This window comes from Trichosurus vulpecula, chromosome 3 (assembly GCF_011100635.1).
Source record: "Trichosurus vulpecula isolate mTriVul1 chromosome 3, mTriVul1.pri, whole genome shotgun sequence".
Lineage (NCBI taxonomy): Eukaryota > Metazoa > Chordata > Mammalia > Diprotodontia > Phalangeridae > Trichosurus > Trichosurus vulpecula.
Genome location: NC_050575.1, coordinates 435,635,627 through 435,663,340, shown reverse-complemented (window position 1 = coordinate 435,663,340; position 27,714 = coordinate 435,635,627). Strand labels below are relative to the sequence as shown.

The following is a 27,714-nucleotide window of genomic DNA, read 5'->3' as shown; positions in this document are numbered from 1 at the left end:
CCCTGCACTCTATTTCCCCATGTACCACCTAATGTGTCTTTAATTCAACTAACAGCTACAGATGCCAACTGTTCCCATGGCACTGTGAGTCCCCACTCTGCAGCTCCCCAACAACACCTGACAGTGAAGACAGTCAAGAGTTTCCTGCTCTCACCACAGGCTCCATTTCACTTCCACTTTTACCCCTGCCAGGCAAGGGCAGTTTCTGCCTGGTGACAGATATCCTCTCTGGCAATGATAGGAGGGCAGGGTCTTGGCAGAGTCAATACCAAAGCAAGGAAGGGCTTGGGTATAAAGGGGCTTCTTTTTCAACATAGGAACCGCTAGGCAGAAGAGGGCATGAACTGGTAGTTCTAAGTGGGGTGATTCTGAGGACTCTAAACTAATACTTACGGAGTAAAATGGTGAATTGGAGAAGGAGGAGAGGGTCATTCTCATCTTGGCTACTTATTCTGTTGCTGTTTGCTCTGAGGGAGATCCAGACAGGTGAGTCTGGGCAAGTTGGGGGAGGGGGATGTAGAGCTCTGGGTTTGACATGGGAGACTTGGGATGATGTGAGAAACACAAATGATGACCTCGTTCCCTGACCTATTGTGGGGGAGACCATGTCTGTCATCAGTCTTCTGGGAACTACCAGTCTGATAGAGGAGACATTGATCATGACCTCCAGGAACTCCTAGTCTGATGGGGAGACTCAGTTTAGGCACAGGAAACATACAGGAGCAGAGAAGCAAGGATATAACCTGGAGCATCTGGACAGAGTTATTACCTTATTTCCTGGAGATAAAATTCAAGTGACCACAACCAATCTGAGTCAATGAGAGAAATGTCTTCAGAGAAAGGGAAATTTTTACCTAAGACAGGGGTTCTGCCTTTCAAGGCAACTTCCTAGTTGTTGTCCATTTCTCAGCAAGAATCAACAGGGCTCAATGAAGGACAGGGGCTGCAGCAGTCAGGGCAGTGTAAATAATGGAGAAATGGAATTTCTACATCTTCCTTTAATGTGCTTAAATTTCAAAGATCTCCTGAGATGGGCTTGATTCATGCCCAGGGGAGAAGGGCAGGATGGGAGCTGTCATACCTGAAGAGGGGAGGAGGAAGGACCAAAACACACCCTTAGGCTGAACAAAGAGATGGGGAGAGGAAAATGGGGCTATACCAATGCACCAACTTGAGAATTGGGTCTACAGTGATAAATGCCATGAGTTGTTATCTTATAACATTGTCTCTGAATATACAAGTATGTTTTAAAAAAAATTGATATGTGTCCTTTATGAAAGGCAGTAGGGAGTAATGGATAGAGAGCTGGCCTATGAGTCAAGAAGTCCTGGCCTTCAGTGCCACCACTGATACGTATTGGCTGTGTGACTGTGGGCAAGTCATTGAACCTGCTAGTGCCCCAGGACACTCTTTGACTTTAAGGTGCAGAGCAGATACATTAGGAGCTGTCTTAGGTAGTTCGTTTGCTGATGAAATCACAGGTATGGCTGATTTTTTAAAGTTGCATTTACCTTGGTCCAACATTGTATTGCATAAACCACTACTTTTTGTCACAAAGATGTCTCCAGTGTTTAGCCAGGGAAGACTGAAGGAGGGATGTTTCACTGGAGTCTCAGATAAGGCAGGGAGAAGCTTGGACAGGGCAGATTTTGCTGAGATCCATGAATCCTAGAGAAAGTGACTCCTAGTAGCACAGGCTAATCCTGATTGGGGCTTCTAGGGCCTCCATTGGCCAAAGCTGCTCCCTGATTACCAGAAAGGAGATATTCTTCAAAAGGCAATGAAGAGTGAAGGGCATTTCCATTGATCTCAGCGATGTAGTGTATTAATTAATATGGATTTATTTCACTTGGTGATCTCATCAGCTCACATGGATTCAATGATTATCTCTAAACTGATGATTCTCAGAACTATTATCAAGCTCTTACCTTTCCCTTGACCTTTTGTAATTCATCTCGAAAAGTCTCTTGGACATCTCCAACTGGATGTCTAGAATGCTTCTTAAGGCTTCTTTAAATCAACATGTCCAAAGCAGAACTCATTATCTTTTTCCCCAAAGTCTCCACCTTCCAACATCCATACCACTGTCTGGGACACCAGCAACTAACCAGTCATTCAGTCTTACAACCTAAGCACCGTCCTCAACAGCTCACTCTCTCTCATTCCCCAGGACTACTGTCAGGTCTTGTCAATTCTACCTTCAGAACATTTCTTGTATAGGCACCTTCTCTCCTCTAACAATACCACCCCACAGATGGAGGCCCTGATCATTTCCACCTGGGCCACTGTAATAACATTCTTGTTCTCCCTGCTTCAAGTTTCTCCCGATTCTAGTCTATCCTCTCCACTCAGCTGCCAAATTAATATTCCTAAAGCACCAATCTGACCATGTCAGCCCCTTAGTCAATAAATTCCAGTGGCTCCCCACCCCTTCCCAGATCAAATAGAATATCCCCTGTTTGGCATTTAGAGCCCTTTACAACATGGTCACTTGTTACTGATGCTCGTAATTATTGATCCTTGATTTGTATTCAGGCCTGTGATAGGTCCTGATTGGAAGGATGGCTGTCTGTGTATTCTTTTTCTGTAACTCCCTCCTGGAAAGGATCTGGAATTCAACACCTTATACGTGTGTAACAGTGATTACCCCGGCCCCACTTCCTGAAAGCCAGGTGTGTTATATTCCACCTATACCCTTAAGGGGCTTTGTGGTCCTCTGCTATTCTCTCCAGCCTCCACCAATAATGTTCACCCAGTCGTGGGAGGGTAATTTCTGCAACCCAGTTTCATTTAACCACTTACTACTGAGATTAGCTTTCACCAAGGAATATTTACTTCAAAGGCATAAAATATAGACACACATACTTCTCAATATGGGGAGCAGAATTCTCCCTTGCACCACCTCATACCCTGGGGTGGGGAAGGGGATGAAGTTCATAGCTTAACTCAATTTCTATATGGCACAGCCCCAAGTTCTAAGTTCCAAGCTTTATTCAGACTATAGTCCCAAGTACTCTGACTTCTTGGAGCTTCCATTATGGGACTGACTAGCTGGAATCCAACCTGAAATCTTGCCTCTAAGGTCATCTACCTTGGTTTGGAGTCTGCTAGGTGAGAATTCTATCTCTTTTTTATTATTTTATTTTCCCCCAGTTACATGTAAAAACAATTTTCAACATTTGTTTGAGTCCCAAATTCTCTCCCTTCCTCCTTCCCCACCACCCTTCATTGAGAAGTCAATTTGATTTGGATTTTACATGTGTAGTCATGCAAAAAGTTTCCATAATAGTCACATTGTAAAAGAAAACAGATGGAAAAAAATTCAAGAAAAATAAAGAAAGTAAAAAGTCTGCTTCAGTCTGTATTCAGACACCATCAGTTCTTTCTCTGGGGATGGAGAGCATTTTCACCATAAGTCATTCAGAGTTGTCTTGGATCACTGTATTGCTGAGAATGACAAAATCATTTACAATACTTTAAGGACAATACACTTCGCTTCACATCAACTTATGTAAGTTTTCCCAGGCTTTTCTGAGAGTGTCTTTCTCATCATTTCTTATAGCACAATGGTATTCCATAATAATCACATACCACAATTTGTTCAGCCACTCCCCAATTGATGGCCATCCCCTCAATTTCCAATTACTTGCCACCAGAATAGAGCTGCTATACATATTTTTGTATACATAGGTCCTTTTTTTCTTTTTTAAATCTCTTTTGGGATACAGACCTAGTAGTGGTCAAAGGGTATGCATAGTTTTGTAGCCCTTTGGGCATAGTTCCAAATTGCTCTACAGAATGGTTGAATCAGTTCACAACTCCACCAACAGTACATTAATGTCTCATTTTTTTCCCACATTCCCTCCAACATTAGTCATTTTCCTTTTCTGTCCTAGTAGCCAATCTAAGAGGTAGAGGGTAGTACCTCAATTGTTTTCACTTGCATTGTTGCAATCAACAGTGGAATTCTACCTCTTATAATCGAAACAGAGCAGACCAGAAAAAAAAGGAAATTTAAGGCCATTTTTCAGGCCCACGGGTCCTAAAATGGGAATGGAGGGCTTCCCCCTTCACCAGTTCAATTCATTGTGCCCATACTGAGGGTGAAACTTCACCATCTCTGGATGCGAAGCAGCAAAAAGTGTGCAGGAAGGAGAACAAGACCATCCTAGTTTGGAAGTTTGAACAACACAGCCTGTTCTAGCTACACATTCCATAAAAGGAGGCTTCTTTCATTCATATGTTAGGTTTATGCAGCGTATCTTCTTCTAGATACAGGGTACCTTCTTCATGTGATCTGAGCCCGCTTCAAAACCCTGACTGCATATATAAATGATGAAAAGTAGTGGTGGGAGGTGGAGGGGTGTGGGGAGACTCCAAGCTTCTGAGGAGCCCTCGTATCTGGTCCCTCATTTCCTTTTTTCCCATCTTGCCATTCAGCTCACCACAAACATGAAATGAAACATATTGCAGTAGGCACATCCCAAACTCTTCTGGACCTCCTTAGTGTTGGTCTCATTGATGACATTCAGTGGGCTTCCTATCACAAATCAAACCATCAGATCGTGACAAAGGCAGCCTGGATGGCTGAGGCCGTGGGAATGAACTTCATTGAGGAGATGCGACATTTGACGCTGAACCATGAGGGAGATTACCAGTTTGTCATCCATTACTTGACAAGAAATGACACCAAGACTGAGAGTAAGTCAGTCCCACACATCCCTTGCCCCCATTCTTCCCCTCATCCTAATTTGTCTCCTGTCAACCAAACCTGCTGGCCCAATCTGCAGGCACCTGATCCATCAGAAAGCCACTGCAAGGGCTCAGACCACTGTTACTTCTGTAGGAAAAGGGTTGGGAATGATCCAGTCCAGAACCACATCAGCTTCCCTCCACTGAAATCAGTTCAGATGGCCTTCCCCTTCAAATTTACAAGCTCTCACATTTCATTTCTTCCCAAGTTTTTTTTAGTTATTGGGTGTGAGCTCAAGATATTGAACTTCTTCACCTTCCTTGGTCCCTGAATTCAGTGATCAGTCTCACTTGATTCCCTGGTTCTCCGATACTTTCTTCTTGTTCTTATTCTTGTACTTTTCCTTCTCCTTCTTTTCTTCCTCCTTCTCCTTGTCTTCATTCTCTTCCTCCTCCTCACCTTACTCCTCATATTCCTCCTCCTTCTCTTCCTCATCCTCTTTTTCTTTGTTCTCTCCCTCTTCTTGGCACCTGCTCCTAGTTTGTGTTTTCTTTTTGTTTTATCTCTCATCATTACTGATTCTAAATCAGAGAAATGTGCTTATTCTGTGGCTCATATATAAAAGAAAAGACCACATATGGATTGCAAAAGACTATAGTAGAACAAGATAAGTAGGAATCAAGAAAAAAGGCAGATTTATACTTGATTCTTAATCTTCTCTGTCCTTCAACAGCTCCCCATTTCTATCTTTGCTAGGATTCTTCCTGGGCTTGGAGAATCATTCCCCATTTTAGACACCAGAATATTGCTACCTCACACACAGGTTACTCCCTAAAGTTTACAAAATAAATACCTTTATTTTCCATGACCCACAACAGTTTCTCTCTATCAATTTCTCCATAACCAGTTTTCTCTCAGAGTATCCCATGTTTTCCCTCCCCACAGGGAATCACACTTTGCAGATTCTTTTCAATTGTGAAATAGATGGAAATATCCAGCTGAGCAGCCTTGTAAAGTATGGCTTGGATGGAGAAGATTTGATCCAGATAGAGCGGCTGGAAGGACAGTGGGTGGTTCTGAATCCTAAGGCTCACAGCTTCAAATTAATTTTGGAAAGTCCTTTCTGGACTGAAGTGAGAAAACGTTACAATAACAGATATTGTGTTGGAGTCATGCAGAAAATCCTTCAGAATTCAAGCATGAAAGAGAATCGTGAGTACATTCCCCCAGCCCCCCCATCCTTTGCCAAGTCATCTTCTCCATCTTTGTAGCAGGTGCACGGGAATTAGGAGGTAGAAGACCTGGGACGCAGCTTTCTCTAACAATGCAACAATACACCTAGTAGAAATGTGAGGAATTATCTTAATTCATTTATTTGGATGATGCAAGTTCTGCTCTGATGCCTCAGTGTGGTATGGAGCTCACTGTAGGTCCTTTAAGGCAGTGTCCCCTCTCCAATCTCTTTTTAGTATAAGGATTACTTTTTATTTTATTTTGTGAACTTCCACATTCCACAGATTACAGTTGTACTATTAGCAGTTCTTCATCGGAAAAAAATATTCAAATGCATCTGTGGTCCTCTCCATGTGGATTTCACCTCCAATGATGCAGATCATACTTCCTCCATCACTGCCATCCTGAGAAATTTTTGTCTCTGTCCTTCTATGAATTTGTAATAGGAGGTCTGCTGCATAGGCTACAGTCTTTCCTTGATTTCATTTTTTAAGATTAATGTTTGATTTGTTAATTAACACAAATATATTTTCAGAGGACTAAAAAGTTTTGTTCTGAGGGAGAAATATAACATGTTTTACTTGGCTTTCTCTGCTTTTTAATTAGTTTTATTTTTTAATGAAAATAAACACATTTCTCTCTCTCCCCTCTCTTGCCAAGGTAGGAAAAAACAAAAAAAAATTCCTTGTAACAAATATACCTGATCAAGCAAAACAAATTCTCTTATTGGCTGTGTTAAAAAAGTCTCATCTGTACCCTGAATCTACCCCCTGTCAGTCAGGATGTGTGCGGCATGCTTCATCATCAGTCCTGTGGAGTCTTGGGTTGTCATAGCATTTATTATAATTCTTACAGCTTTCAAAGTTGTTTGTCTGCACTGTATTGTTGTTATTGTATAAACTCTTCTCTCAGTTCTACTCATTTCAATATTTTTCAGAATTTAAAAGTCTTCCTTTTAAAGTGCTTATTCAAAAGTGTCTATTTGTATAAAATTGATGTTACGGTATAAATTGTTCTTGTGGTTCTGCTTACTTTCTATTTTGTCAGTTCATACAGTGCTTCTGTATTTCTGAAGTTGTCTATTTCCTCATTTCTTTCAGCTCAATAATATTCCATCACATTCACATACAACATTTTGTTCAGCCACTCCCCTATTGATGGGTGTCCCTTCAGTTCCCACCTTTTGGCCACTAGTAAAAGAGCTGCTCCAAGTATTTTGGGACATATTGGACCATTTTCCTCTTTCTTCATTCTCTACAGGTACAGGGCCAGGCATGTTACAGTTCTGTCAAAGGGCATTCCCTCTTTAGCAACTTTTTTGTACGTAATTCCCAATTGCTTTCCAGAATGGTGCGCCAACCATTCCACCACAGTACCTCCAACATTCCACATTTTCTTTGTCATGTTTGCCAATTTAATGGATGTGAGGTAGAATCTCAGAATCGCTGCAATCTGCCTTTCTCATTATTAAATTTTTAGAAATTTCTTTAGGTGGCTGTAGATTATCTTTCTTCCCTTGAGAACTGCCTTAGCTCATTTATGGATTGGGAACTGGCTCTTATTGTACACATTTGAGTCAATTCTGTGTATACCATGGAAAAGAAGTCTCTAAGATAAGCTTGGGGCAAACGTTTTCATTTTTTTAGCTTTCTCCTGACATCCAGGGGATACCAATGGAGCACTCTGGCCAGCCACCTATGACTTTCCCCATTGTCCATGGCCCAGACCATCATCCTTCCCCCTCATATTTCCCTGATGTCATTCTTTATTCTTGTTGTTCTTTGAAGCACGATGTCAAAGTGCTCCTATGAAGTCACTAGTGCTTAGGAATGGATTTTTTCTTTCTCGACAACGCCATTACATCTCTTTGAAAAGTCATACATATTTGTGAGACATTGTCTATTGTTTCTGTAGAAAATATCTGCTTTGGAAAGAACATAGCATTGAAATCCAGATCCATTGTGCAGTTTTTCTGGTCCTCACGTTCCTCTTCTATAAAATGTGGGTCTAAAGTGCCTTTCTGTTTTATATAGATCATCAATTTTGTCCAATCCTCTCAGTTACAGCTGAGGAAATCAAGTCCCAGACATGCTAAGGGACTTGCTTAGACTGACAAGGTAAGTAAAGACCAGATCCAGCCTTTCTCATGAATTCCAGTTGAGGTCTTCCAACTACATCATATGGCCTCATGGGGTTATAGCCCATCATTGTGGCAAATCATGGGATAGAATACATCCCATGGAAGAGGTTTCTTGGAGTCTGGCTCATAGGAGGGGACCTGGTGATACAATATGGGAGCAGAGAAGCTCAAGTTCTGACTTGTCCTACCAAGGAGGGGCAGCGTGTAACACATACTTTGGGTCTGTTGGGAATGGCCCAGTCTAGGTAAGCTCAGAGAGAATCATTCTTCATATGTAAAATGGGCATAATAGTCCTTTTCAGGGTTGTGCTGGGGCTCCAATGAGATAATATTTGTAAAGTGTTTCTGTGCCTGGCTGCAGAGAGCGCGATGGAAATGCTAGCAATGATTATTACGTAACCTCAGGTAGGCAACCGAAGTGTTGAAATATTAAAGGAGATGGTGGGCTGAACCTTTCATAGCATTAGCTGCTTATCATCACTTGCAGTTGGCTTCAATGTCTCTTGCTTGTATAGAAATAGAGAAGGACGGAATTTCCAAGTTGATAAGAACGTTATTTGTATGTGAAAAAGTCTGTCTTCTAAAATATACCCAATACACATTCCTTTACTAAAGCTGAGGCAGTGAAATGTATTGGGTTTGAATGAGACGTGTATATGTGTGTGTATTGTGTATGTGTGAGTATATATGTGTATGTATTGTATGTATATGTGCATATATATGTATATATGTGTGTATGTATATATGCATACACATATATACATACACACAGAGACATGTGTGTGTCTGTCTGTGTGTGTGTATGTGCATACGGCCACTGAAGGAATTTGTTTTGCCTGGCTACTTATGTTTGCTTTTCTTTTCCAGTAGGACATGGGGAGAGTGATTCGATAGATTTCTGTTAATTTGAAAATGAGAGGTGGGGGTGCTGAACTCTTGCAGGCATTCACGGACAAGGTCACTGCTTTATTGAAGTGTTTTGTTTTGTTATAACAGACCTCTCACAGAGTGGGAGTAATCTATAAATGTTTATAATGCACAAAATAAATCAATGAAACATTAAAATATAGATATACATGTAAAAATAAAATAAACAGAAGCTAAACTTTCAAAACAACAATATTGTAACATCTATATAAGAAAATAATTGCATTTTAAGACAACAAAGGAGAGTTGCTGCTTATTATCGTGGTTACATAATATGATAAAATAAACTATCAGGATATGGTTAGGCACTTTGCTTTATTAATGTGATGGGGAAATGTTAGAAAATAAAATACTAATGTCAAAAAGAAAATAAACCTTATAAATGGCCGTCCCATCTTTATCTGAGGACCTCTAATAAGGGAGAACTCCTTCCCTCTCCAGGCACTCCACTCCAGGTTTTTAATAAATCTTCATAAAAAAATCAAAATGACAACATAACATACTCAACAAAAACAAAAGCAAAAATGGGTTCCTGCTGTGTACAGAGCAGGGTTCTAGATACCATAGGGTGGCATACAGAGAGGTAACTGATACTGCTGGAGGAAGGAAAGACTTGAGGTTGGTCAATAAGGCATAAGGGAGGCAGGGAGGATGACGGGGCCAATGGATCCTAATTCACTTTGGGCATGATGTCTTCTTTCTATCTTGTCTTCTGCCTTCAGTACCACCCGAGGTCTATGTGTCCCGCCGAGATTTCCCCAATGGCACTATCAGATTCTCCTGTACAGCCACAGGCTTCTACCCACAATCCATCCTGCTGCACTGGAAGAAGGGGAGTGATGGTGTTATATGGGGGAAAGAGAGCTCCAGTGGCACCCTGCCTAATTCTGATGACACCTTCTACCTCCGAATCTGCCTGGAGATCCAGTCAGGAGACACAGAGACAGGTTATGCTTGTGTGGTAGATCACAGTCAGCTGGAGGCACCAGCTGTGTACCCTGGTGAGTGTCTCAGCCAGGCTACTTGGGCCCATTCCCTGAAGGCCAAGCCATGGGATTCTGTTGATTCCTGCCCACATCCATCCCTGCCTGGTAAAGGGTCCAAGGGCAAAGTTCCTGCTGGACATTCTCCCCATTGTATCATGGAGAAATCTCATTCCCTCACTCCTCTTAATTTGCTGGCTCTTCTCCTTCTGTAGTCCCTGAGAAGCCCTCCCAGTGGAATCTGCGGGCTGTTGCCCTGAACATCCTTCTAGCAGCCATCCTGATGATTAGCTGTTTTGTGGTCTTCACCAAATGGAAGAAGAGAAAGTCAGGTGGGTATTATTAGGTGAGAGGGAAAGGGATGGGAAGAAGAGAACATGAAAGAATAAAAATATCGTCGGGTTGATGTTAATAATTGTGTACCTTGTGCAAAGTGTCCCAGAAACACAGAATCTCAGAGTAAGAAGGCATCTTGAATGACACCTAATCCAAACCTTATAAGAACATAATTCCTGTCCAACATTCCCAACAAATGATTGTATATCCTTGGATTGAAGACTTCAAGTGATGTGGAAGTCACAATCTTAAGAAATATTTTTATTGATATATTTATTTATTGGAAAGGAAATATGGCTTAGTGGATGAAGACTGGGGTGAAGTCCGACTTCTGACACAAACTGGTTGTTCCTGGGCAAATCACAGTATCTCCATGCCCTGGGCAATTCTCTCATCCTCCAAGTTTCAGAGGAGATGCTAATTTCCATGGGTATAGAGAATTTTCTTACATCTGTTTAACAGAGTGTCTGACACATAGCATGCCTTTAATAAGGGCTCTTTGTAGACAAATTAGCCTGGGCATTCCTTCACCAGTAAAATTGCAAACACAGACATTATATCTATATTTTGGTTGTACATCAACTACATTTCTCACTTTATTCATTTTCTACTTTTCCTCTAAAAATCCATTCCTTTTAATAAGGAATTAAAAAGGAGTAGGTGGGGGTGGGAGGGTGATGGTTCAGCAAATCTAACCAACACATTAGTTACAGAGAATGACCAAAGTCACTACCTCCTGACTTTTTGACAGGTTTTGACTTTTGGACAGCTTAGATTATTAGATTATTAAGTTTTCTTTTTCATATATGAAGGCTGAAATTTCTCTCTTTACCTTCCCGTCATCACTCCTACTTCCTTCCTGTGGAATCAAGTAGAATAATTTTAACTCCTCTTTTGCATAGAAGAAACTCAGAAACTTAGATGGGGATCATTGCCCAATTTTCTTCCGACTGTGCTTATATGGAACAGCCTCTGGTCCTCTCATCATTCTCCTCACGTAGCTCTGGACATGCTCCTGTTTCTTTCCCTTCCTAACATACAGCATCCCCAGAGAACACAATGTTCCTGCTGTCCTCTCTCCAGGACCGAGTTCATCAGAGCTATTGCTGCCCTCATCCAGCACGTTGTGTCTCTATTCCTATATACTAAGGTCCCTTTAGCTTTCCGGCTGCCAGGTCTTGTTTTTGACTCTCGAGGAGTTTATTCTCCACTAAAACCATCAGTTTGTTTTTACACAAACAGTTGTCTAGCTGTGGCCCCCAACCCCATTATAGGACTTTACATTTGTCTGTTAAAAACATAATTCACTGACATTGATCATTGTTCTTTCCCATTGCCGACTTTGCGGATCCCGACTCTGCTTTCCAGTAGGTTAATTATCCCTCCCAGATTTCTTTCGTCTTTAGGATTTGAGAAACATTCTACCTATGACTTCATGTAAGTTATTGATTGAAATACTGAGCAGAGAGGAGTTATGGATAGATCTCCATGCCATACCCTGCAGACATGCCCCACCACAGGTAGTCTCTGATCCACTGATCATCAGACTTTGGGTCCAGGCTTCAACCAGTTCTAAACTTAGCCAATCATAAAAGGCATAGCTCTACATCTTGCCTTGAAAGAGACCATAAAAGAGTCTTTATCAAATGTATTGTGAAGTCCAGGTCTATGGCATTTCCCTGATCGACAATTATCCTGTCATTAAATGGAAATAAAGTTCATCTGGAATGACCTGTTTTCCTCGAACCCATGCTGGCATTCAGTGGTCTCTTGCAGTGCCTCCAGTTATCTTAGGATCTGAAAAGGAATTTCCCCTGGACCAGTGATGTGTATTCAGTCAGTACAGCTACAGCGTCTTCTTAATGTCTTTGGTTTAATCTCTCTATTATTCATGTTTGTTCTCATTAAAAGTTATTTATTTTTAGTAAAAGGGAAACCAGGAAGAGTTGAGCAACAATGTCTTCCCTTGGCTATTCATCAACATCCCATGTACCCCAACCCTTGTATCCATTTCTTGTTCCTCTTCTCCCCCCCTCCCCCCACTGTAGCCTTAAAAACACCACGCTTATTGTTGTACTTAGATAGATCACCAGTTTCACTTTTTATGGTCTTAATGCTCCTGTCTTTCTTTTTCAAAATTACGATTTTTGGGATAAATTTTGCTCTTCAGTCACACACATTTTCTAGTGAATCTGGTCCCACTCCAAGGGAGCTATCACTAATAATAAAGATGAAAAAGGAAACAAAACAGTCAAGCAAAACTGGACCAAATACATACAAAATATATCAAAAAGCCTTTCATCATATGGAGTGTTTCACCCAAGCATTCCCCCAGCTCTCGAAAGCAAGGTGTAGCTTCTCATATCTCTTCTTTGGCGTCAAGGTCATTCAACATTTTTTTGCAGCCTCCTTTTTCAATTGTTTTATTTTTGTTCTTTCCATTCATATTTTATAGGACTTTGTATATGGTTTTCCTGCTACTGCTTACTTCACACTGCATCAGCTCACATCTTCCCATATTTTTCTGTATATAGCATATTAATTTTTCTTAGAGCACAATAATATTCCATAATATTTATATACCACAGCATATCCAGCCATCCCCCAAAAGATTAACATCTACTTTATTTCTAATTCTTTGATCCTACAAAAAGTGTTACTATAAACATTTTTTTGTCTATTTAAGGTCTTTTTTTGGAATAAATAATAATAGTTAACGTTCATATGGTACCTAGAATGTTCCTGGCACTGTACTAAGTGGTTTACAAGTATTTTTTTCCTGTTATCTTCACAACAACCCTGACAGGTAAGTGCTAGTATTACCCCTGTTTTGTAGATGAGAAAACCGAGGCAAATAGAGGCTAAGTGTTTGTCCAGGTTCACATAGCTACTAAATCTCTTGAGGCCGTATTTGAACGCAGGTCCTCCTGATTCCAGGTCCAGCACTCAGTGCACTGTGGTGCCACCTAGCGGCTCTTTCGGTCATTGATCTTTGTGGTGTATGCCTAGCAGTGGAATCTCTGGGGTAGGGGTTATGAACATTTTAGCCAGTTTCTTCCCGTAATTCCAAATTGCTTTGAAGAATGTTTGGAACAGTTTGGAGCTTCACCAGCCACATATTAGTGTGTCCTTCTTTTATGCTACGCCTCTAAATCCTTTTGTTATCTTTTATAATATGTTGAAGAGGAGGTGAAACCTCCGAGTTGTTAGGATTTGTATTTATTACTGATTTGGAACATTCTATCATATAGTTGTTAATAGATGGCTTCTTCTTTTACAAACTGTTTGTTAATATCCTTTGACCACATATCATTTGGGGAATGGCTTTCATATATTTCTATGTGTCTTAAATATCTGACCCTTGTAAGAAATGTTTGGTCAAATAATATTTTCCAGTCAACCACTTCCTTTCATCGGCATTTATTTTCTCCATACTTTTCAGTTTCATGTAATTGAAAAATATCTATCTTACCTCAGGAAATCTTTCTTGTGCCCCTTTCCTCTTATGAATTCAGCCCCTATACATAGTTTGGAAAGGAATCTGATTTAATTTTCTTCTAATTATTTATGCTATGATCTTTAATATTCAGGTCACATATCCATTTTATGTTTATTGTGATATATAGTGTAAGATGTTGGCTTAAACTTAATTTCTTCCAGACTTCCTCCTGGTTTTCCAGGCACCTGTCATTATTCTTATATGCAGTGTTTTTCTATTCATCCCCCCATAACTACCTCGTTCCCAACTTGTGTGCATGCTTTTTAAAAAACCGAGTTGGTGAATTTTCTGGGAATCCACATTTGTCTATTTAAACAACTTTTCCTTTTTACTTCTCATAGGGATTGTTTCTCTTTGTGATCTCAAAAATTCACTTTTGAGAATTGCACAACTCATCTGAGTTACCTTCCTTTTTCAGAATTTTAGTTTATGTGATTCAGATCACCCATCCTAGGAATAATTTGCAATCTTCACTCCTCAGATCTAGGATGCATGTCCTGCTGTGGCTAATTCTATTGATCTTTATCATAAGCTCTAAGATGGTGTCATGCTGATGCACACATTCTCACCATTTCCGTGACCCAATTACTCCCTTTTAGTGATATTCACAATAGAACGTCCCCATGTCGGTTCCTTCACCATTTGAATGATAAAATCATTATTAAGGAAAGTCAAGAAATTCTTAGCTGCTCTCAGTGGCTTAATTTGTTTTTTCCCTTAGTTGTTACCCAGATGTTTTGCATTTGGCTTACCCTTTCTGGCTTCTGGATTTTCTTTGATAAACACATCTTAATATACAGGGCTATCCTGAATATCTCCCATCTCCTCCTATATACTTTAACTAGACTATTTAAAAAACTTAGATATGCTCTTGTGGTGTCATATTGCAGGGATCTCATCTCCCCAATATTTGTAAAATGCTTAGCACAGTGCCTGGCATGCAGTAGGCACTACATAAATGCTTATTCCCTTCTTCCCATTTAACTACTCTTAGCCTCACTTTCCTCAATCATAAAATGTAACATCTCAGAGATAAAGTCAAAATTTCATTCTTGCCTTAGGATCTCCAATTCCTCTTGCTTATCTGCCATATTGCCCACATTTTTTTCTTGGACAAGAAATTGGAGCAAATGGTGGCCAGCTGGAACCTTCATCACTGCTGGTACAAGGGACAAACAGGAGAAAAGAAGCTTTGGGGAGTGGTTATCTAGTTAAGAAGATGGCACATGGAAATACTAGAATTTCTGGACTACTGCATGAAAAATAAGAATGAGAGGCTTGTTGCAGGAATTTTCAGGGTTCTTGCCAGCACAGCATACAGATAAACAGGTACATTTCAGGTTATTTCTCCATTCAAGAGTGTCATTATATGATGGTCATGTGCCACAGATGACACGCATATGTATATACAGCCACATATACATATAAAGTGTGAGTATCCGATTCAAGAGTGTCATTATATGGTGGACATATTGTGTCATGGTGCCACAGATGACGCACATTTTATGTACATACAGCCATGTATACATATATACTTACATTACATATTTGTGTATATGGTCACACGTGTGTACATGTGTGTACACACAGCTCTCCACATATGTTTATATATTCATATACATACATTCACCCATACACATTCTCTCCTCCTGAGCTGTATGAATCAGAGTGTTTAGGTAAGATCAGGTAGGGCACGTAGATAGGAAAAGGTACATTTAAAAGATACCTAAATTATTACAGAAGAATGTGTTCTTCAATAGAGCTGCTTACACTGGACCAATGGATACTGCACCTTCTTCATCAGCTAGTTAATTAGCATTTATTAAGCCCCTACTGCATGCTTTACTGATATAGGGATACTATAAAGGGAACAGAACGGCTTCCTGGTTTTATTCCAGGTCAAATGAGTTCTTTTTAATTACAAATCTCTTACGAGAGGGGAGACACCAAAAGAGGTATTCAGGTTCAGGATGTGCCAAAGAGATATAAGTGGCAGGGAAAGAAATATAATAACCAATATAGGACAAAATGGAGTCAATTATCTTTTCCCCCAATCCCCTTTTGACAAGCTTCTGGCCAGGCATGGAGTGCACCCAGACAACTAGGAGGTGCAGTGGATAGAACACTTGGCCTGAAATCAAGAAGACTTGAGTTCAAATCCATCCACAGATGCTTACTGTCTCAGTGACCCAGGCAAAGTCACTTAGCCTCGATATGCCTCAGTTTCCTCAGCTGCAAAATGGGGACAATAACAGCACCTACCCTGTGGAGTTGTTGTGGGGATCAATCGAGATGATATTTGCTTAGCGCAGTGCCCGGCATGCAGTAGATGCTGTATAAATGCTCATTCCCTTCTTCCCACTTAACTACTCTCAGCCTCACTTTCCTCGATTGTAACATGAGGAAAATAATAACACGAACCTCTGAATAATCCTCCTCTTTCCCATCTCTACTTGACCAAGGATGGTAAAAGTGTTTATACACCTGGAGTTGCATAAATGTCATTAAAGAGTTTTAAATCGAATAGAAAATGGAAAGAACAAGCTGGCTCTGTATAGCCGTGAGTGCAGATTCCATTAAAACGTACAAGGAAAAGGAGGAGGAGGAGTAAGAGGAAGAAGAGGAGGCATTAGAGGCAGCAGCAGACAGCTCATCTGAAAAAGGTCGGAGCATTCTGGTGGATTGGAAAGCTCAGATGAGTGCACTATGGCCCCCAGGATTCAAATGAGACATTCAGTTGCAATAAAAGAGACATGGACACTTAGCTGGCAGGACAGACAATGTGATGATGAAGGTGGTTTATCCCAGGGGGAGGCTCAGCCATCCTAAGGCAGCTGGGATGGCCCCTGCCAGTTCCCCACATGTCTGAAAACTTGACTGCACAATTTATGGTAATGGTCTTTTTCTTTGCCATCTCCCTGTGTGTCTGAGAAAAATAAAATAAAGATTAATCAAAGGGGAATAAGAAGGGGATCATCCTGCTCTTATCTGGCCTCCATTAGGTCCCACCTGGAGTCTTCTGTTTGGTTCTAGGAGCATTCCAGGAGGGACAAAGGATCTGAAGGATTTCCAGTAGGAGGATGGGTTGAAGGAACCCTTTGTGTTAAACCTGAAGGACCCATGATATGAGTGGGTGAGTCAAGGAAATGGCAGGAAAATGGTAGATGCCTTCAGGAGTTATCATGTGGAAAAGAGAGGAGGAAGGAAAGGGAGAATGCATTTATTATATACCTACTCTGCTCCAGACATTGTGCTAAGCCACTTTACAAATATCGTCTCAATTGATCCTTATCACAATACTGTGAGGGTGAAGTAGGTACTATTGTGTCCCCCATTTGATAGTTAAAGGAAACCGAGGCAGCCAGAGGTTAAATGACTTGCCTAAGGTCACACAGCTACTAAGTATCTGATAGTGGCTTTGAACTTAGGGCTTCCTGATTTCAAGCCCAATGCTTTATCTACTGAGACACCAGGTACATCAAGAAGAAAGAGAGGAAACAGACTTCTATAGAACTAGGAACAATATGTACAGGCTTCAAAGAGATGAATTTAGGCATGATATAAGGCCAAATTTTCAGACAATCACAGTTATCTTCAGTGATCAGGGCAGCCTTGGGAGGCAGTCAGTTGGTTTCCTTCCATGAGAAGTCTTCAAGCATAGGCTGGCTGGCCAATTATGGAGGGAATCCCTGTTCATGTATGAATGGGGCTAGATGGATGTTAAGGTCCCTTCACATTCTGAAATCCTGTGAATCTGTGACCACTTATGATTGCTGAGAACCAGAGAGTCTTTTCTAACTTTCCTTTCGTGATTTATGCATGAACTGAGAATGCGTTACAGAGGGCAGGCATGCCAAAGGGGCATGAACTGAGATGGTATAGACACAAGGCTGCTGAGCAAAGCAGAGCCCTTGGGAAATTACTTTGTAACCATTTCCTGAACCTTGGTTTCATTCCCTTGCTTTACTTCTTCCACTAGGACTGGAAGGAAGAAATGGACATAGGTATCATGGCATGAGCTTAACCCAGGAATCTTTTTCACAGGAACAACTTCAGAAGCTCAACTGGAAGAACGTTTTTCTTCTTCTGTTGCTTCTCCTGCTATTGATCTTCAGTGAAGGGATTCATCAACCCACGACCCTAACACCAAGGCAGTTGCCATCTTCCATGGCAGCCTCCATATATTTGTCAGAGGGGTCATCTGTTGCACACCTAATGATAATTGTATTCCTTTCTCTAAATGGCCTCTCCATGTAGGACACAGGTCTGGGATGGGTCATCCAATGAACCTCCATTAAATGTGAGACACACAGCATACAGTCCATCTCAGCTCCCTTTGGCAATTGGAAGAATGTGACCCAGGTCACAAATAGTTGAGTTTAAGTGATGGACAATGTAAGAAACAATCGAATGCCTGAGTGTAAAGAGAGTGAGACTTTCAAAAGTGAAAATATTGATAGATTTGTATGAAATAAGATGCTTAGTTCTTTCATGCAGGAGGAAATCAGGAAGATCTTCCTCTCCTTCTTCACTGTAAGCGTATAGCCATCAGATGGTTATTTCTGAGAAGTGTCCAGACAAGATCAGTCATTGTCTTTTCTGGGAGCCCTTGTGAGAGGAAAAGTCATTGGTTACAAGTCCTTGTGCTTCCTGAGTCTCTCCCAGAAGGATGGACTCTCCTCCCTTTGGGGTGGGTCTGGATGTTCTTTGAAATAGATTTCAAATTGATTTAACAAATTTTTACATTGCCTAGATTTCTCCGTTTATCACTCTTCCTCTCCCTCCCACTTCTCAGAGATCCTTCCCTCATAATAATGTTTTTTTAAGGGAAAAATGAAGGGGAAGAAGAGAAGAAAAATTTCAGCAAAGCCGATCAAGACATGGAATAAAACTCTAACAGTATATGCAAAGTTTCCCACTCATGCACACATTCACTTCTAGCAATGAGTTGGGAAGCTATTTCCTCATATATCTTCCTCGGAGGCACCCGGGTTCTTTTTAATTCTGAAATATTCATTTTTTTACCTTTTATGCCATGTAAATCTTTCTTTATAGATTTGTTTCTTGACTGGATAGTTTCTACAATTTTGTTTGTTTTTCTTCTCGTGTACACTGTTGTAGTTTTCATATATATTGTTCTCCTGGCTGCATTTGCTACATTTTTCATCAGTAGATGTAAGTCTTTCCATGCTTCTCTGTACTCAGACTGTTTATTATTTCTTCCAGCAAAGTATAATTTCTTCACGTCCAAGTGTTGCAGTTTGTTCAGTTGTTGCCATTTGATGAGTTATTTTGTTTCCAGTTTTTTGTTAGCTACAAAACAGTTCTGCTATGAATATTTTAGTATGTACAGAGTTTTTAATTTTGTCAATGACCTCCTTGATGCATAGCAGTGAATCTCTGGGTCTAAAGATCTTGGCGTTTTAGCCAGTTGATTTGCACAATTCCAATTTACTTTCCAATATAGTTGTACTAATTCACAGGCCCACCAACAATGCACTTGTGTGCCTGTCTTTCTGTAACCTCTCTAGCATTGGTTATGTCCATCCTTTTTCAATATGTTGGGTGTGAGGTGATATCTCAGCTTTGTTTTCGTTTAAATTTTATTCACTGTTAGTTATTTGAAATGTTCTTTCATATGATTTTAAATGTTTGTCATTCTTTTATTGTTCATATCTTTGTCCACTTACCTGTTTTTATTTTTCAGTCATTTTCAGTTGTGTCCACCTCTTTGTAACACCATTAGGGTTTTGGGGCAAAGATACTGGAGCGGTTTGCCATTTCCTTCTCTAATTCATTTTACAGACAAGGAACCTGAGACAAACTGGGTGAAGTTATTTGCCAAGGGTGACACAGATAGTAAGTTCTGGGGTCCTCTTGACTCCAGGCCTGGCACTCTGGCCACTATGCCACTTAGCTGCCCAATGGCTAATGCTACTACATATTTCTATTGCTTTTTTGTGCATGTTATATACCATACATTTTTAAAAGATATTCAATGCAATGATATTCCTTATTTCTTCTTGTCCTAGATGCATTAGTTTCTTTTATGCAGAAGCTTTTAAATTTCCTTCAACATTCTTACTCTTTTTTCTTATATGTCAATTTGAAATTTGCTTAATTGTCTCCTTATAAATTTAGATGATAAGTCACTCGGAGCATTTCAGCTTGATATGGATATTGATTTATCAGTTATCATTTCTTTAAGCATAATACAATTTCCTTGTCTGCCTTTGCTTATGCTGCACAATTTTATTTTTGCTTTATCTGACAGCCTGCTACACTTTTTGGTTTCAACTGATACGTAGTATGTTTTTTTTCCAGCCTTTAATATCTTTGTCTCTTAAATATGTTTCTTGAAAACATGAGACTGTGGAATTTTGTTCTCTCAAAAAATCTGTCAGTCTCTGATTTGAAGAATTTTCTGTTTCCACAAGAATAGATTAAATCCGAAGAACTCTCATGAAATGTGAGGCTAAGTGTTGTAGACAAATAATTCCACCCTCTTCATCAGGCTTTCCCAGCTAGAGAGACAATTGAGGCCTGGGTTACAGGTGGGAAAAAGTGAGAGAAGTTACCCAGAGAGTAGCCACTTGTCTAAAAGAATAGAGAATATGACCTCCTTTGAGTACCTTAATTGGATAATACTCCATTTCTAATAATGTTTCTGGGATTACGCCTCCCAAAATATCTAGATATCATTTTAATATATAAGAAACTATTTACAAGGAAACAGGATAACATTTAATTGTTTAATCTTAGATGTTTTCCTAACTCCAATCCTATAAAGAGCACTGTGAGTTACTGGAGAAGATGCAACATTTACTGAAGATTTAGTGCCTCCCATCATGAATTAATCAATTGACAGCCGCCATTAAGCATGGTTATCACATACACTGGGAATGTGGGGCTGACTTTTCTGGCATATTGCTCTTGGATGATAGAGCTTTCCCTCCCTTACTGATTTACCTGCCTGCAAGGCTATGTTGAAGACAAATAGGTATATATTCTGAGTGGAAAGCACTCTGGTGAGGAGTCAGAGGATCTGCATTGAAATCTCACCTTTCACACACATTACTTGTGGGACATTAGGCAAGTCATCGAATGTCCCTCCACCTCAGGTTTCTCCCTTATAAAATGAAAAGTTTGGACTAGAGGGTCTCTGAGGTCCCTTCCAGCCCTCAATCTAGGATCTTCTTCTTGTCCTCTCAGTAGGCCATGTAGGGAAGCTGGGAAAAGGTCCTCCCTCTGTTCAGCAAGTCACAAAGAACACAGAAAGCCTCTCCTCTGGACCTCCAAGGAGTCTCCCTTTGTCTCTCTGGGATGGCATTTCCCAACCCCAATGTCTTTAGTGGCCCTTGCACACGGCAGTGCCAACAAGTGCTTGCCTGCATGAGCCTGAACCTCAAGTTCCTGGCTGCCTCTTTCCTCTTGTGTAACTGTCCCTGAGCACAGTCTACCCAATAGTGATCCTCAAAGATGGACATTGCTGGCTTTGGTATCTCCCTTGTGAGTCAGATTTTCCAGGTTGGCTGCAGTGGCCTGGCAGGAAGTGATTGTGGCAGCTCCTCAGAGCACAAAGGTTGTCACCATTTCCAGTAGAATTCTGGAACTGGACAGAATAAAAAGACATGCCTGGTTGGCCAGAACATCTGGACTATGTGAGTTGTTTGGATTGTAGAGAGCTAAAGTGAATATGAACTATATGTACAGTAGTCTTGCAATGGTGTCTTTCTCTCCTGGGAGAGTATTATCATTGATAGGATGTTATTTTAAGGTTTGAGTACTTAAATATGCTCTTATGAGTCTTTTTGTGCTACAACAGTTCTTTTGTATTAATAAATATCTGTCTTACGTCTTAAATCTGATGTCTATTTTGTGTATTACGTAGTTCTTCTGGAAGTGACCTTATTAATCACGTTCAGCATTTAGCATTTAGACATAAGTTATACCAAAGATTCATTTAGGTGATTTCTCCTGGACCTTCAAGGTTCAAAGTAACAAATGAGAGTGCAATGAAAAACCTAATCCTACTTTTCTGGCAGTCTAGGATGGATCCAGGATGCAATGTGGTTTATATGAATCAAGAACAAGACATTGCTTTCGTTTAGGGGAAGTGCTTTGGGCCAGAAGTCACATATACTCTCAGGAAAATCCAGAATCTCTGACCCAATAGGGATGCCAGAGGCCAGCTAGTTTAATCCACACCAGAATAATAATGTCCTCTTCAATAGACCTGACTGTTTTCTGTTCTATTGGGGGAACAATAGATATTCATATAAGCAGATATAATGCACACATATTTTAAAAACATAGTAATTTCATGAAATTGGGGTAGACATCAACCAAGTTAATATTAAATTGAAGGACACATGGTTGGTGTTATATAAGCCTGTTCATGGTCACAGGTTTCAGGAGATCTACTGCAGTTAGGTTTTGAACCACATCGTTGTTGTTTGGAGTGTGGCCAGACTTTTTCCACAGAGGAGTTCTATTGCCCTAAATCACAAACTCCTGAGGACTTTTGGGGCCACTTTCATGAACAGGGATAGCTGAAGAAGGGGAGAGATGACGGGTGAGTGGAAGGAAAGAGCAGATCAAGTTCATGGTTCTGTCAGCCCTTCCTCTTACTCCCAGGATACACCTACTATTCTCTGATGTCCCTGCTCCCATCCTGATCAGCAAAGAAATTTCATTCCTTCCAATTCTTCTCACCCATATCTATCCCAAAAGCCCCTTACAATTCTCTATCCCATAACATCATTCCTACCAGTTTCATGTTGTGATCCTTACAACTCTACTGCCTCAGAGGCAGCTCTAGAGATAGCCATTCAAGGTAGTGAGCACAGTCTTTGATCAAGGGAGGTGATTGTGGGAGAAATGATCCATGGATATTGGGCCAGGGATGTAGGAAATCAATGGAGAGTTAACTTTAACTCATGATACTTGCTACATCTCTCCCCTAATCCTTTAGGCAAAATGGTGTCTGAATGTGAATTGATTTGGTTCTTCCCCACAGTTAACATTGTCTCCTGCCTTTGTGTACTCACAAGTGCTTCTGCAGGCCTATGATGCATACCTTCCTCGTCCCCACCTCAGAGACTTCTCATATCCCTTAAGGGCTCCATGCTTGGACCCCCTCTTCTGTGAAATGTCCTATGATTTCTCCAGTTGTTAATGTTTTCTCCTTCCTTGAATTATCTTATAATCATTTATTTGTATTGGATCCCCCTTCCACAATATACAACTTTTTGAGGGTAGCTCATTCATTGTCCCAGGGAGAGCAGAATGCCTGGGACAGGGTATTATAGGCATGAAATAAATGATTATTGAATGAATGGTGTGTTCGGTTTGACTGACTGGCATGACATCCCAGGAGGGATAACTAGAAGGCACCTGTTAACCTTCCCCATAGGAGAACTTGGGGGTGGAAGTCTAGCTTCTGGGGTCATCTGGATTGTGACTATTGAAGCCCAGGAAGGAACAGAAGATGTACGTGGCTCAGAGTCTTTTCTCTCCAACTTCTGCTTTCATACCAGAGATCTTCTCCATACATACTGACACTCCCTCAAGTACCCTAATTTTTCAGTTCTTCAATTGACTCATTTCCTGTGACCTACAATTGCACCCACCTTGGCTGCACGTAGAAACAGTCACATTCTTGATCTTTCCACCACCCACAAGCGTTCACTTCCACGCTCATAAACTCTGAAGTTTCTTTTGCTGTTCACAATCTGTTGTCGTTCCATGTCTCCCTCTGCCTTGCAAACCCTAATCCTATTCTTCATCCTCACTATGACCAATCCCTCCACCTCTAAGTTCTTCCTCAGGCCATCCCTCCTACACTGGCTACACTCTCCTTCTTTCTTCATCTTGACCTCTTGGTGAACCAGTTCAGCTGTATGCTGCCCTTTTCTGTTAGGGCCCTTACCTCCTTGTCCTGTCATTGCTCACGCCCTGCTAAGCCTCAGTCTTGGATCACTCCCACCATACGTTGTCTTCAGTCCTACTCACATGATACTGAACAAAGCTGGAGATAATCGTGAAATTGATGACTGGGTCTATGATAAATATCAGTTCCATAATCTCAGCTGAACCCTCCCTATAGCAAGGCAATCCTTGGACACCATTCAACTTTCTCTACTTAAAATTTGGAGCGTGAAGTAGTTATTAGTGCTATATTAATGTAAAGAATACAAGCCATTTAGGTTGGTTTGCAGCTCTAACTTGATGTAGCACTGACAACATCTATTTTACCCGGTAGACCAATGTGATATGTTTAAATACTTTAAACTCGTTACCACGTGGTACAGCTAACAACTCTTCGTTTATATTGTACATAGTATTTCACTCATAATATGTTTCAAAGGAACACCAATGCAAAATGGAGCATACTCTTTGCTCAAGGAAGAGAGATTAGGGACCATGAGGAGAGAAATTTGGCAAGATTTTCATGTGAAATGATTTTTAAATCAAATTTCTTTGCCGGGAAAGAAGGGTCAAGTTGGAGATTGTTTTTTTCAAACTCACCTAAATAGAGAGCTGGTTTGGGGTTTGGGGACTAGGAAGACCTGATTGCTTTGTGACACACTGTCTCTGTTTTCTTGCTCAAGCCACTGATAATGTGCAAGTGAACACCACAGCTTAGAACCCAATGCTTTCCTTTTTATATATATCTTTAATAAATACTTATTGATTGATTGGTGATATATTCGAGGATGGGACTTTTTTTGCATGTTTTTGGTAGTTTTGCACTTGGAACACAGTAGGTGGTTGACAAATAAGGGACTAATCATGTGGTTGTGGTCTTCAGAGAGGATTGTCCATACATGGAAATTCTAAAATGTCATACATGCAGTGCCAATTGTGCTCAGACATCTCCAGACAAGAAAAAATTCCATTGCCTTAAACCACAATTCTGTTTACTTAGTGCAGGTTGGTGTGTTTATGCATGATGGATGGGAGAGAAGGAGGGTGAGAAAAGGAAGGAGTTCAGAGGAAAAGTCCCCATGCCCTAGTTATCTCCTTGACGCCCAAAGAAAGAATTTAATTTCTTGACTCTCATGCTATTTTTCCTTACTTCCTAAGCTAATAGCTAAGTGAGAAAATTCTTCTCTTTCAGTCCCAAACTGGGATTTTGTGGTCACTGGAGCCCTGTCCACCTCCCACACTACAGAGACTGCCCAGGAGTTGGGGATTTCTTCACAGAGCAGACTTCAGGGAGTGAGCCAATTTCTGATCACCACTGAGGAAATGAACAAAACCATGTCAAGTAGGTGGCTGTGGGAGGAAAACAAGGTCATAGGCTGTGGGGGAATTGGTGCAGAGAGGAACCCCAAGGAAGAAGAGTCAATAAAAGAAATCTATGGAAGACCCCAACTTTGCCCCAGAGTCACTTGCTAGGCACTTCTCCCTTATTCCCTGTACTTTGGGTATTGTGGAGTCTCAGTATGTTTACAGTTGTATCACCAGGCTATAGAACAAATTTTGTCATCAGGAATTTGTAGTAATAAAACCCACCAATGATGATAATAACAATAGTTATAATTTCTGTGCTGCTTTAAGATTTGGAAAATGCTTTATCTCTCTGATATCATTTCACCCTCACAACCACCCTGGGAGGTGGGGGCTATGACCATCTCCAGTTTATGGATGAGGAAACAGAGTCTGAGAGAGGTTAAGTTACTTACTTTGGAGCACAGGCTTAGTAAGTATCTGAGGAGGGCTTAAAAACTCAGGTCTCCCACTCTCCAAGGCCAGTGCTCTCTTACTCATTATTGTTCAGTTCTGTCTGACTCTTCATGACCCCACTGGAGGTTTTCTTGGCAGTGATACTGGAGTGATTTGCCCTTTCCTCCTCCAGCTCATTTTTCAGAAGAGGAAACTCAGGGCCTGAGGCTGGGTTTGAACTCAGGCCTTCCTGAATCCAGTCCTGGTACCCTATTCACTGCACCACCTAGTTGCCCCAAAGGGCAAGAACTGGCTTCCTAACCTTCAGAGAATAGAAAAACAAGCCTTGTGCCAGGAGAAATTCTTCTCAATTGAGTTCAACTCACGTTTCTAATGTGTCTATTAATACCTGGCATATCCATGGCTTTGAGGTTTGCAAAGAACTTTAAAGACAATTTTTAATTGAGCAATAGGCTTGTGAAGTAGGTACTGCGGGTATTATTATCCCAATTTGAATAGAAGAAGAAACTGAGTCTCAGAAGAGCTACATAACATGCCTAGAGGCACACAGTTAATAAGCGGTCGAGGTGGGATTCAAACCTAGCTCTTTCTTTAGACATAGAGTGGTAAATTGGGAGGAGTGCTGGGTTGGAAGTTGGAGAGCCTGGGTTCAAATTCTGACTCCGCTATTTGTTAGCTGTGTGACCCTAAGCAAGTCACTTGATATGTCTGGGCCTCAGTGCTTCATCTTTAGCATGAAGGGACAGGTTGAAATGGCCCCTAAGGTACCTTCTATCTCTGAATCTCTGATCTTGATCACAGGTCCAGCCTGTTTCCTGTCTCAACTGAGCACAGAGCAATACTATGTGATATCTTAGTCATAGTTTTAGTGTTAGAAGGAACTTTGGAGTCCCCCCACTCCATCTTACAGAGGCAAAGAGAGGTCAATGGACAGCAAGGTGATGTAGTGACTAGAAAGTAGGACCCAGAGTCAGAAAGATTTGAGTTTGAATTCTGCCTTGAACAATTCCTAGCTGTGTGACCCTAGGCAAGTGACAACTATTTTTCATCATCAAACTGTAATTCTTTATTAAGTGTCATGAGGGTTTGAGTTCCCATTTTGCCCCTTTTCCCACTCTCCCCCTGTAAGGTCAATGAAGAATAAGATCTTCCCTGTCTGTTAGTAGGCCTCATATGTGGAGCCCATTTAGGTAAGATTGCTTGTAGGAAGGCTTACACACATTTTCTTAATTTATAATAAGGCACTGAGCCTAAAGAGTATATATTGTGAGAGGTGAAATTCACTTTGGGGGCTTGCTTATGAGAAAGATGTGATTCCCTGGTTGGGACTCTGAGTGGTTGTGTGTTCAGAGCTCCCCAACTCCTCAGAGATAAAGACTTTCTCAGTTCAGTGGTGGATGTAGTGCTATGATTCAGGCAGTAGAGCCCTGTCTAGTGGTCTTTATTTCTCTTTTCTGTATTTCCTTTGTTTGTATTTTATGTGATTAAAAAAGAAAGATTGTTGACCATGGAAGGAGCTGTTTTTCCTTAGTCAAGGGGATAAAAGAGTCTGCACTAGCAGCCATCCTGAGTATGACAATGTGGTTGTTGTTACACTCCACCCTCAACCGTCCTCTCTTTATACCTAACCACTTCTCAGGCTATCCCACCCCACCTCCTCGCTCCCTGGGCCCTTGGGGTCAAGGACAAAGGGAGTCCATCCAGACAGCTCTGAGCTCCAGGAGGTGCCCAAGTGACTGATTGATGCTGTGGGCTTTCTTGCAATGATTCCTGGGGAAAGGGGGATCTCCTGCCCTTCTCTAGTTCTGTGGAGGACAGGCCTCCCCCTGCTGCTGCTGTCCCTCTGCGGACCACGGAGTGTTCTGGCCATAGTGCTGAGATGACCTGGGCTGTTGACTGAAGGTGTCTATCATCATGCGTAGTGTGGTGGGACAGGCCAGGAGGAGAGGGAGAAAGAGGAACAAGGTGAGAGAGGTGGGTGGGGAGTTCAGAGTTATTTTATATGCTCTGCTGCATGGAAGGAACAATAACACTTCTTGTGTGCTGTAAATGCTGACAGACTGCCGAATTTGATGCGGCAGAGACAACAGTATTTTTGGTGCCTTTAGGGATCAGGGCAGGGGTGACCCTGCTGGGGGTCAGGACCCACTTGGCCTTCTACATGGGTGGTGTAGAGGCTGGAGCAGAGCTTCAGGCACAGGTGAAAGCCTAA

The 27,714-nt window shown here is 41.1% G+C and overlaps 1 protein-coding gene and 1 non-coding gene across 2 annotated transcripts; both read left to right on the top strand.

The window, feature by feature from the left end:
• Positions 1–368: 368 nt before the first annotated feature.
• On the top strand, positions 369–27,714 carry LOC118842844 (zinc-alpha-2-glycoprotein-like). The gene is made up of 6 exons (XM_036750148.1): positions 369–486; positions 4,441–4,701; positions 5,639–5,905; positions 9,716–9,994; positions 10,192–10,308; positions 27,611–27,714. The coding sequence occupies exons 1-6, from the start codon at positions 402–404 to the stop codon at positions 27,712–27,714; spliced, it is 1,113 nt and encodes a 370-aa protein (XP_036606043.1). The 5' UTR covers positions 369–401.
• Positions 16,569–16,733, top strand: LOC118845226. Its single transcript, XR_005010086.1, has one exon. It is a non-coding gene; the product is annotated as a U1 spliceosomal RNA (small nuclear RNA).